Source organism: Heloderma suspectum, chromosome 14, assembly GCF_057233095.1.
Source record: "Heloderma suspectum isolate Gila_16-S chromosome 14, 16-S_ref, whole genome shotgun sequence".
Classification (NCBI taxonomy): domain Eukaryota; kingdom Metazoa; phylum Chordata; class Lepidosauria; order Squamata; family Helodermatidae; genus Heloderma; species Heloderma suspectum.
In genome coordinates this window covers 4,030,744-4,042,928 of record NC_139471.1, presented here as the reverse complement: position 1 = coordinate 4,042,928, position 12,185 = coordinate 4,030,744, and the positions used below count along the sequence as shown (strand labels likewise).

Genomic DNA, 12,185 nt, shown 5'->3' with positions numbered 1-12,185 from the left:
TGATGATGATGATGATAATTAAGGCCCTAGCTCAGGAGTGCAGCACCTTCGGCCCACAGGCCAGATCAAGTCTGCCTGAGATCCCAATTCATTTCCTCAGTGCTCCCCAGATGGCCACACCCCCTTCCCCAGCCCCACCCCCTGATGACCAATTGTTCGGTGGTTTCCTGGCATTTGTGCATTCACCCCCCCCCCCAATTCTCAAAGGTTGAAATGCCTCTCTTAAAATTTAGTTACTGGCAGGAAGAGCTTTAAGCTAAAATGTGGTTGAGCTTTTGGCCCCGCCCCTCTTGCCTTTGGCCCCGCCCACCACTGGAATGTGGCCCCCGAGAGCTTCTTTGAAATTGAATTTGGCCTTCAGGTGGAAAGAGGTTCTGCACCCCTGCCATAGCTTCATGAAAGCAAGAGCAAAATTGCCAGGCCCATATGTCCTAGTTAATGCGGCCCGATGCTCTGCCTTCACACCTCACTTGCAGGTGCGTTCCCATCCGTGAAAGGTTCCTCTGCAGCAATCTGAACGTAGGTGGCATTGTGCCCCTTCCTTCCTGACATGCTGTTTTATCTGCCCTGTGGGATTCTAGGTGGGATCGCGCGACGGATGGTCCGAACTCCCCCAGGGACGGTACCATATACCACTTTTGCAGGCTATGAGCGGGAATTTGAGGACAGCCAATTTATTCCTGTCCCTGTTGGGAAAGGTAAAATGGCAGCACAGAAGGCCTAAGAGGGAGATGATATTAATCCAGGGGTGGTGAACCTCTGGCCCACGGGTTGAATCCAGTCTGCCCGGGGTCCTAAATCGGTCCACTGAGGTTTCAACGATGGCCCGACCCCCCTTCCCCTGACACCCCGATAAAAGGGTGGTTTATCTGGCTTTTGTGCAGTTTTCTCCCCCCGTTCTATAAGAGTGGAATGCCTCTCCTAAGGCTGAGTTCCTGGCAGCAAGCGCTTGAAGCTCAAGTAGGCTGATATTTTTAGTCCGCCCTCTGTTGCCTTCTGGAATGTGGCCCCCGAGAGCGTCTCCGAAACGTAATGCAGCCCTCGGGGCTCAGTGCTCCTGGCGCAGAGAGTCTGTGTTAAAACACCCCTTTGAAGGGTGCGGACGGAACATCTGGCTAGCTGCTGCGTGTCAGAGTAGACCCAGCAGGCTACGTTGATCGTCTGGGGCACCGTCTTACGTCGCCTGTGTTCTGCCCTCGTCTCTCAATAAGATGGTGTTTCTGTGTTTAATCGCAAATAGGCGGGATGGTACTTATTCACGGCGAGGTCGTCCACAAAAGCGAACCCAACTACTCGCAAAAGTCCCGCCACGCCTATACCTTCCACCTGATGGAGGCCAAGGACACCACCTGGAGCACAGAAAACTGGTAGGACGAATGAGGCCCATTTGGGAGCGGTTTCTGACGCAGAAGGAACCACAGTGACCCATCGGCTGTGATCGGCCAAGGAGTCCCCAGCCCCACCCCCACCCCCTGGCTTTATTAACTTGAATGTGAGGCTGAAAACATCAGAACATTCAAAGAGCCCTGCTGGATCAGACCCAGGGTCCATCTAGTCCATTATTCGGTTCCCACAGTGGCCAATCAGCTGCCCACGGGAAAGCCACAGGCAGGACATGAGTGCAACAGCATAACCCTCCTACCCATGTTCCCCATGGGTACAGATACTGCCCCTGATACTGGAGGTAGCACACAGCCATCAGAACTAGTAGCCATTGATAGCTTTCTCCGCCAGGAATGTGTCCAGTCCCCTTTTAAAGCCCTCCAAATGGGTGGCCATCACTACGTCCTGTGGTAGCGAGTTCCATAGTTTGACCCTGTGCAGTGTGAAGAATTCCCTCCTTTTATCATCAACAGCTGGGAAACCACCAAATGATTGGCGTTTGGGGGAATGGAGAAGTGCCCATCCCTGGAGGGCTGAATTTGGGCCCCATATGGGCCTGGGATTCTTCCACCCTGAATTAAAAGCTTCCATCAGACCACTGAATTCCTACAGAAGCTGTGACCTAGGCAGTAGAGGCTGGTGGCTCCAATTTCAGTGGGGCTACGCATCCATTCTGGGTTTCAGTCAGAACCAGCCAGAACTCTAAAGGAGCTCTCCAAGGTGCTTAACCCTAGCCCCAAAATAGGTTCAGCACTTGCATAGCTCCTTTAGAGTTCTGGCTGGTTCTGACTGAAACACAGAATGGAGCTAGCTAATCCAGTAGGATACAACATGCTAACGGTTCCCTTTCCTTTCTCTTTCATCTTCCAGGCTTCAGCCAACTCCTGCTTTACCTTTCCCACCTCTGTACACACACCACTAACTGGAGTCTTTGGCGTTCGACTGGTTGGTTGATTATCGCACGTCTTGGGAGCTGCTGCCCTCTGTTATGGTCTTTGGATCCAAGTTTCTAGTCCTGGAGTTTCTGATTTCAACATTGTTTCATCTTTGACTTGGAAGAATCTGCTTTGAGGGGATGAGAGGACAACAACCAGTGTAGTGTAGTGGTTAGTGTTGAACTGTGACTGAGAAGATCTGAGTTCGAACCACCACTCAGCCGTGAAGCTCCCTGGTTGAACTTGGGCAAACCACCTCCCAAGGATGTTGTGCAGATAAAAAGGGGAATGGAGCTCCTTACAGCAGGGGTCCCCACTCTTTTTGAGTCAGTGGGCACATTTGGAGTTTTGACAGGGTGTCATGGATGCTGTCACAAAATGGCTGTCATGGGGGAGGGTCTTGCCCATTCATAAAATGGCTGCCAAGGTTGGCACGGCTGGTCGCAAAACACTCATTTCCCACAAAGCAAAGTGGCAAGACTCAAGAAAAGTAATTTGCCCAAGAACCGAAGTACAAGGCAGAGCTTAGATCCCACCTCTGCTTCATATTTAGTGCCTCTGTTTCCTCACCGCCCCCCACCCCATGATTTAAATGTAAAGGGAAGTGTATATGCCTGAGCTGTCATGTTCTAATACTTACAAGTACTCTAATTAAAAATAATCCAAGGGAAGCTTTGAGTTTGTGTGAACTTTTAAACTACACAAAATGTGCTTTATAGATCCCCCCGCCCCCAATATTGCAGTCAGATATTTACTTTTGGATATTGGTGAAAAAGTACACACACTTTCAGAGGTATTTATATGGCATGTAATGTTAACACGGTGATTTTGTTTTTTAAAAGTTTAGTTTTCTAAATAGAAGTCAGACATGCCAAATCAGTTCCCAGCGGGTTTAGGGCATGGGAGAATTTTCTGGAAATTCCACATGACTGCATGTTGGTAGCGGCCATATCATTGCTAGCCCAAAACATTTTGGAGCGTGGGGATAGTGGAACAGTGCCCCAAACCTCAGTAATCCAAGTTACCTAAAGGATCATCTCCTTCCATACATACTTGCCTTGATCCTAAGATCACCAGAGGCCCTCCTCTGGGTGCCCCCGCTGAATGAGGTGAGGCAGGTAACTCATAAGGAGAGGGCCTTATCAGTGATGGCACCCTGGTTGTGAAGGCCCTCCCCAGAGAGACTTGCCTGGTGCCTACATTGTGGGTTTTTTTGACACCAAGTAAATGCCTGTAGTTTTTAAACTTTAAAAAATATATATATATATATTATGTCTTATTGTGTTGCATATTTATGATTTTAACTTTTGTGAACTGCCCAGAGGGCTTCAGCTGTTGTGCGGCATGAAAATGTAATGAACGTAATCTATATGGGGGTGCGATCTACTTGGCATTTATTGCTGTCAGCTCCCTGAGCGTCACTTCCTAGTAGAAAGGCAGGTCATAAAATAATGAAATAAACAGGGAAAATGGAAATGGGGGGATGTGGGGAATGTTCCAAGGCTGACCCTCCCGATGTTTTGGCCGACAGCTCCCATGATCCCTCGCCATTGACCAGGCTGCCTAGGGCTGATAGGAGTTGTTGGCCAAAACATCTGGACTATGCAGCTGGAGCGATTTCAAAAGCGAACTTAGAAACGACAACTGACAGATGTGTTTGCATTTCAGTTTTAAATATTAATTTGATGAGAGCAATCATTCTGACATTATTTGTTTCACATCTCACAGCCACGGTATCACTTTGCACCACACTGACTCAGATGAGCCATCGAAGCACAGATATTTAGGTCCCCTGTCACTATCTACCAAAGGGCACTGTTATATTCCCGCTAAAGTTTCCTAAGCCATCAATAGTACTTGGAGGTAGAGAGGCAAAAGTAAATTGTCCACTTGGCTTGTGTAGGCTTCCAAAAGGGAAACCAAGCTAATAGATGCCAAAATCCAGGAATAGCTGGCATTAAGATCCACAGTGCTGTCGAAGATCAGGATTACAGCCACGGTGATGATCTGCGCAAATATGGACGTCATTGTGCCTTCAAATGTTTTCTTGGTCCCTGGCCATTTGATTTCCCCCAGTGTGCTACCAAAAATCGAGGCTACCGCGTCCCCAACCCCTACGGCCAGAACGCCTGAGTAGGGAGCCAAAGCTCCTGCCCCAGCCAAGGTACCTTTGGGGGCACAAGGTCTGGGGAACAGCCACACCGGGAGGGACATGCCAAGGAGAAGGTAGATATGAGTCAAGATCAAAGGCCCACTGTCCCGTTCATCCAAAAAGAGAGAGAGCAAGTTCCTGAGCATGTGCCCAAAGGGTTTGATGGTAAAGTATCGGATGTACTCGAGAAGGATCAAGACTGCCAGGCACACCACGGCAGCGATGTAGAGTAGCTGGCGATCATAGATCAGCCCTGGAACATATGTCGCCACCACGATGAAGTGGAAGTATTTTCTGGTGATGGTGGAGGCCCGGTGTTTTTTAGAACCGGACAACCGCTTGGTGTTTTGGTAGAGGACAACACCACACGCCAAAGCCACCAAGAGGGTCCAGTAGGCAAGGAGGTAAATTCTGGTCTGCGTTTGAGAGAGGAACTGATAGAGCCAAAACAAGGGATTCCTCCGGATCAGGCGGTACAGCCACGGCATGACAACTCCTAGCCCCAGCACCGCGGTCATCATATGGAAGAACATGGAAGAAATCCAGGTCCCGGAATCCATGAAGAAAAAAAGAACGGTGAAGAAGATTCCGAGGAGCACCACTCCGACCACCACCACCAGGAGGAAGAAGTCGACGGGGTCCCCTCTGCTCTCGGTTACATTCAGAGAACGTTTGACGAGTTGGTTGAGGACGAAGCTTATGCCGCTAAGGAGGAGCAGGGCCTCCCCGGGGGAGAAACACCGGGGCAACAGGTACAACAAGATCATGCTGAGGTAGACGAAGATAAGCAGCACTTCCAGGACCTCAATCACTTCAGAGACAGTCAAAGAATGCTTCATGGTGTAGATGATCAGGCTGCCAGCGATGCCGGAGAGGACGCAGGTGTTTGTCGGCACAGGTTTCGTGATGCCAAGTGCGATCACAGAGAGAAAGAGGGCGATCACCATGCCAGTAGAGGCCATGACAATGCCAAAACGTTCGAAGTACACAACGCCGGCCGCGCGGCACCTCTCCTTCATCACGATGCCCAACAACGGGACAGCCATGCAAGCTGGGATGAGGCCGCTGTTGGCTCCCGTCCGGAACTGGAACACGGCGCTGCCCAGATGGAGCAGGTGGTCCCACTTGAACTGGATGTAAAAAGCCTGGATTGCGAGGGCAATGGCGCACCACGAAAACCAGTCCCAGACCGCGCTGTGCACACACAGCACGATGGTGAACACGACGAGAGACTCCACGAGAACTGGTTTGTTCAGCATGGTGCCAGCCGGGTTGCGTCCTGCTACTGAAGAACCTCGGCAGCTGTTCGGGTTCAATCTTTTTAAAGACAGCTGCTCTCCTGCCGTCGAAAGTTCACTGGCATCTCAGTGTCGATCCTAGAAGCGAAAGCAAAACCTAAACCATTAAAAGAGCAGGCTAGACCGTCTGCTCCTCCTTCTGTGCCGTAGAAATGCTCGCTTTGCTTAATGGCAACCCTGCTGTGCCGTGGAATGCCCTACCCAGGGAGGTTACTTTTGCCCTCTCCTTAGCCTTTCTGCTGAAGTGCGAGGCAGGCCTTTGGCCTTTAGAAGCTGGATTTTATTGCCTGCCTTGCCATAACTGATATGCAGTCCTGGGTTTTATGATGCCGTTATGATGGCTGTTTTTAAATTGCTTCATTGCCGGCTTGTTACTGTTGCTCTTTCATTGTTTTCATTGTATGTGAACCATCTTGAACTATATGAGGAAACACAGGGTATAACTATCTTGGATAAATACCTAAAATATGGCTCAGGTGCTCTTTTTCTTAGAGGTACGTCTGGCATAGTATACCTTGATCGCTCTTGCCTCTGTGTGCGTGGCTTGCTATGTGCACATCATAAAGGGTGTAGAGAGTTTCAGTTCTTTAGACATGGAAGAATCTGTCTCAATGTGCGGCTTCCAATTCTACAGCACCCCTTCCAGTTCTACAGAATTCCGTTTTCTTGAGGTGGGCAGAATATTGCCCACTCCCGCAAATCATCTTGCCTTTCCATAGCAGGTGGAAGGAAGGGGTAAGGAGACAGGGGCAGGCAAAGGGAAGATCAGGGCCTGGTTGGGTGAGCTCTTCCCCCCTCCCCTTGCTCCCTAGAGTTGAGAGGGTGAGCAGGGCCATTCCACAGCCTCTCCGGTTTCCATCTCATTGCAAGGGTCAGATGGGGTGGGGCCGTGGCAGAGCCCCTGCTTTGCATGCAGAAGGTCCCAGGTTCGAGCCCCGGTAGCATCTCCAGGTGCTGGAAAAACTCCTGCCTGAAACTGTGTAGAGCCGCTGCTGCCAGTCAGTGTCAACAATTCTGGGCTAGATGGGCCAAGGGTCTGAGTTAGTATAAGGCAGCTTCCTATGTTCCCTATGCTGCGCTGGTATTAAATCCCAGTATTCCACATTTAAGTTTGCCTATGAAAGACAGACAGAGAAGACAATGGCTGCTTTCAGACACAGTGCTCATGTAAACAGCCGCTGTCTTGGACACATCCACTCCTTCCTCCACAAGCAAGGAGAGGAGACTAGAAATGTCCAATTGTGTTTTGCAGCAAAATAACAGTTGGTTATTCATCTGAATAGGGCAAATTATGGCACAAGTCATATATTGCTCTGGTCAGATGAAGTGGGCTCTATCCCATAACAATGCTCCAGCACAGAAATAACATCTTTTAATGCAGGGCTGCTGAACCTCAGATTGGTGGGTTCCCCAGATGTCCATGCCCCCTTTCTCCTGGAACCCATCCCTTTCTTCCCACCTACCAAACGTTTAGTGGTTTCCCGGCTTCTGTACAGTTTCTTCTGCATTCTGAAAGGTTGAAATGCCTCTCCCAAGGCTTCATTACTGGTGGCAAGAACTTTAAGCTAAAATATGCCGGACTTCTTAAAGTTTTGGCTCCACCCCCTTTTGCCTTTGGCTCCGCCCACCCCTGGAATGTAGCCCCGAAGGGCTTCTCCAAACACCGGGCTGTTTCCGGTGCCTCCTGAACACAGCACTGTTCCAGGAGGCATTCCTTAATTGACCAGTCATGGTATCTACTGGTATTCTGTTTTTAAAAAAGCATTCTTTTAATCTGGTGTTTTAATCTTTTTATCCTTTTACCATTTTATCTCTTGTGCTCACTGCTCCAAAATCTGTTCGAGATATGGAGTGCTATACCAATATTAGTTTATAGATAGATAGATAGATAGATAGATAATTTCTTCCCTCGGGCTGAAAGAGGTTTGCCCCCCCCATTCTACGGTTCGCACATGACACTATTTTAAAAGGCACAGGAGCAGCAGTTGGTTGAGAAGTTGGCTGCTCTAGTAACAAATCACAGCAGATGTACTAATGCTAACTTTATGGAATACCTTGTTGTCTGTACGCATTCCTATTGAAAGTAGTACAGTTTCCCATAGAAACAACGCGACGGTACTGGAACATACAGCTTCTCTGTCAGCTTTCTGCCAAATACGTGGTTTCTTAGGATGGCTGCACACTTTCAGCAGCAAGCACTATCACTGCATTGACCCCGGTGTTTTCTGCTGCAGCCTTGTAAACCAAGTGTGGATCACACACATGTGATTTCGAACGCCTTGTGTACATGCATTTATTGATCCTGGACAGATCAGGTACGGTCTCCAACATTGCATTTCTTACCTATCACGTTGTGCCAGTGTGGTGGATTCGAGAGAACTGCTGAGCTTGGATGTGGAGATGAGGATCAAATCCCTGCTCAGTCATGAAGCTCACGGAATGGGTACATCCACCAGGGCAGGCCGCTCTCTGCTTAACCTACCTCACTGGGCAGTGCTGACAATGAGATCAAGGAACATAGTTACATACCCCGAGCATCTGAAATGGGTTGGACAAAAAACCTAAATACATAATCTTTGTATACTATAGCACTATGTAGTACTCTCTCCAACCCCTTAACTGTCCCCTTTCATCTGCTTTTTAAATATATATATATATATATATATATATATATATTTACGGAAACAAAAAGAGAAAAGGGGGAAAAACAGCAACAAAAGGTGTGTGTGGGGGAAAGAACATGATATAAAAGCATTAAAAGCATAAACTCCATTAATAAAAAGGATTTGACACATCTGTTTCAAATGTATACATTAACATAAGCAGTCCACATATCTAAATAAGCATCCAGCTGAAACCGACCACTGTAGCATATAAACTTAAATGAAGCAAGAACAGTAAGATCTTCAGTCCTCTTTCATCTGCAACAGTCCCCATAACGCCTCCAAACACGCCACGTCGCGCCAATATCCCTCTTCTAGAGCCATAATGGTTACCCACCGCACCCCATTTTCACATTCCTGTCTCCCCCACAAAGGTTACCCATATTTCCCACGGCTCTGCAACATGACACAATGAACAGGAATGGCCATGGCTATTCTCTCCTGAACAAGCCCCCTGGGGAAACCATTTGATTTTAACCTTGCGGCCAGCATACTGTAGGTTAGACTTCTCTCTGCTCAGCCACAACTAATGCATTTTTGTACATCTAGCTGCTTTCTTTCTCTCCACTCTCTCTTTAAATATTAGATGTGCTCTCTCTTTCTCTATATGTATATATTTCCCCCGAATTCCATAGATTCTCATGAACGATCCTCAACAAACAGTAATTAAAACTGTAAATCCCCATGCTAGCTTCCTATGTGTTCCCAGATCCTTCACAAGACACGGTTTATGTTACATATTTTGTTTATATAAATGTATTCATTACAGTGCACTTTGGTTTTTTGTTTTAACTGACTGAGTTGTATGTTAATTGTGTCGCTGTTGAAATGTTTTAGAGGATATTTTCGTTTTATGCATTTTGTTTGCTGCCTTAAGCAACTGTGTGTTTGTGTGTATGCATGTAACTTTGATCAGAAAAATGGTAGAGAGAGGAAAAAGATAAATAACCCTCCTTGCTGCACAGCAGTTTTTCATTCATTCATACATATTGGGGGGTGGGGGGCTTTTGCCATAAAAGCAACCTAGAAATATTTGAAATAAAAAATATACATGCACACATACAAACATTACAGTGACTAATACAACAAAAATATGAAAGTCTTAAATTGGAACACATTGACTACAGCTTAAGGCAGACACTGAAATGTTTTGCTTTAAGTCTTTAATATTTCTGTTGTGTTAGTCAGTGGCTGTGTTCACACATAATGCTAAGCCATGGTTTATATTAACCATATTTTGTTGCTTTAGCCATGAATTGTCTTGAAGACGAGCAAACAAACTGTGGCTTGTTTCCCCGATTTTTGGTTTGTTTCTCTCCTGTCCATTTTGCAAGCTTTCAGAGTGGGTTTATCATTTTCAAGCTGCTTTTGCTGGGGACCTCTGTTTCTAGGTGGACAGCAGCACAAACAACTCCAGGGATAAGCCACAATTCTGAGTTGATGACATAAGAACATAAGAAGAGCCCTGCTGGATCAGATTAAGGGTCCATCTAGTCCAGCATTCTGTTCACACAGTGGCCAACCAGCTGCCCATGGGAAACCCACAAGCAGGACATGAGTGCAATAGCACCCTCCCACCCATGTTCCCCAGCAACTGGTGTACATTGGCATGCTGCCTCTGATACCGGAGGTAGAATATAGCCATCAGGACTAGTAGCCATTGATAGCTTTCTCCTCCATGAATTTCTCTAAACCCCCTTTAAAGCCATCCAAATTGGTCGCCATCACTACATCTTGTGGAAGTCAATTCCATAGTTTAACTCTGTGCTGTGTGAAGAAATCCTTCCTTTTATCTGTCCTGAATCTCCCACCAATCAGCTTCATGGGATGACCCCGGATTCTAGTATTATGAGGGAGAAAAATGTCTCCCTATCTACTTTCTCCATACCATCACAAGCCATGGTTTAAACAAGCCACATTTCATAAGGCAACAATAAACCATGGCTTCTATTGTGGTTTGCAGTTACTTAACAAACTATAGTTTGCTCGCGGGGATGAGTTCAGTAACAATAAGCCAGATTTCAACAAATCACACTATGGGTTAGTGTTATGTGCAAGCCAGGCCAATAACAATTTCCAATAGGGTAGCTATAATAATCTGTTGCAGCAAAAACAAAGAGTCTTGTGGCACCTTGAAGACTAATACATTTATTATGGCATAAATATTACTGGACCAGAAGTGTCTGAAGTGAAGCATATATATTAAATACACAGAAACATGTTGAGAGAGAAAAATGTAAGCAGTGAGGTCAGAGGGAAATGAAGTAATCCAATTTGACAACAATTCATTCAACTATCAGTAAAGCAAACACAATATTGATTGGTATTTTAACAGTTAATATACAGAACAGCAGGCTGTAGAGAGGGAGATGAGAGAAGGGCCATTCCACCAGGCCTGCTGAAAGATTAAATTTTTTCCTCTGCCCTTCCCATCTCTTTCCTTGTGTGCTGTGTCTGACTGTAAGCCTGCGGTAAAGCAAAGGCTACTCTGGAAATTGTTTTACTGGTTGCATTTCAGCCATTCCAGTAGCCCTTTGGCTGAGGAATGGGATAAAAATACTTCAAATAATATAAATAATAAATACACCAGAGTCAGGTGGGTTATAATTAACTGAGATAAATGTATGGGAAATATTTTGAGCACTTAGAAAAGATGCTTTGAATGTATATGAGTTATTTGCATAGTATCCAGCTTGGCATTATTGATAATACCAAGCTTGACAAAAGCATAATACATACTATGCAAAATTATGATAAAGTTACATATTTTATAATACATATCGTTGTTACACCAGTGTGATGTAGTAGTTGCAGTGTCAGAGTAGGTGCAGAGGCACTCAGGTTCAAATCCCCACTCAGCCATGAAGCTTACTGGATGACCATGGCCCAATCTCTCTCTCTCAGTTCAACCTACCTCAGAGGGCTGTTGTGAGGATAACATGGGGCGGGGGGAAGAGGACAGGAACCATGTCTACCACCTTGAACTCTTTGGAAGAATGGTGGGACATAAATATTAATATTACTTCTATTATAATAAATACCTGCCGCTGTGTGTGTATGCTTAACTATAATTCATATGTTCATATTTTTATGATATCATACGCCACCTTGCGAGGGCTGTGTGCGCTGAAAAGCCGATCTCAAATCTTAAATAAATGTTGTTATATTAATTCCGGACTTCTGTGTTTGTGTGGGCAAGCCGCTTGAGACTAGGCTTCTGCAGTCGGCAGCAACGCACACATTGCTGCGCGCACAGCAACGCACACATTTCCTACCATAAAAATAATAAGATAATACGCATGTTTTAGTTGTAACTTGTAGGTCCGTGTTACATTAATACGTAACGAGGTAATGCAATAAAATGACAATAACGGCAGCAGTGGTAATAGCGATGAGGATGACGATAAAAGGTGAGGACGACGCCGACATGAAGAAAATAAGGGCAGGACACCGCTAGCCATATTACAGCACAGCAATAATGGCCCTGTGAAGGATATAGGATATAAGGACATAGGAAAGATACGGTGGCCATGGAGTTCACAAGGGACAATATAATATCCCCGTTACTGCTGCTATAAGGGGAATGACACTGACGGTGGCAGCTCGGGGAACGTCCGTGGCGGCGGCGGCGGCGGCGGCGGCGGCGGCGGCGGCGGCGAGGGCCGCCCGCTCCGCTCCCCACAGCCGCCCGCCGCCCAACTCACCCGGCTCGGAGGTCGGCATCTTCCCGCACGCCGGCGCCCTGACGTCATCC

General features: G+C 46.8%; 2 protein-coding genes across 9 annotated transcripts in view; one reads left to right on the top strand and one right to left on the bottom strand.

The window, feature by feature from the left end:
- PHYHD1 (phytanoyl-CoA dioxygenase domain containing 1) overlaps nt 1-2,992 on the top strand; it is a 20,977-nt gene extending 17,985 nt beyond the window's left edge. For 2 of the 5 annotated variants that reach the window (XM_084820684.1, XM_084820682.1), the window contains 3 exons: nt 582-698; nt 1,241-1,367; nt 2,254-2,987. In XM_084820684.1, the coding sequence (XP_084676810.1) occupies nt 582-698; nt 1,241-1,367; nt 2,254-2,305 (296 nt within the window). In that variant the 3' untranslated portion in view covers nt 2,306-2,987. Of the gene's footprint in view, nt 1-581; nt 699-1,240; nt 1,368-2,253 lie in introns of all 5 variants that reach the window. The other 3 variants (XM_084820683.1, XM_084820686.1, XM_084820685.1) reach the window with 2 other exon arrangements.
- DOLK (dolichol kinase) overlaps nt 1-12,185 on the bottom strand; it is a 27,085-nt gene extending 14,900 nt beyond the window's left edge. The window contains exons 1-4 of one of the 4 annotated variants that reach the window (XM_084820677.1): nt 12,136-12,185; nt 11,539-11,702; nt 8,112-8,264; nt 3,703-5,846 (exon numbers count right to left, since the gene is read on the bottom strand). In XM_084820677.1, the coding sequence (XP_084676803.1) occupies nt 4,158-5,729 (1,572 nt within the window). In that variant the 5' untranslated portion in view covers nt 5,730-5,846; nt 8,112-8,264; nt 11,539-11,702; nt 12,136-12,185 and the 3' untranslated portion in view covers nt 3,703-4,157. Of the gene's footprint in view, nt 1-3,702; nt 6,788-8,111; nt 8,265-11,538; nt 11,703-12,135 lie in introns of those variants that run through there. The other 3 variants (XM_084820676.1, XM_084820675.1, XR_014785857.1) reach the window with 3 other exon arrangements.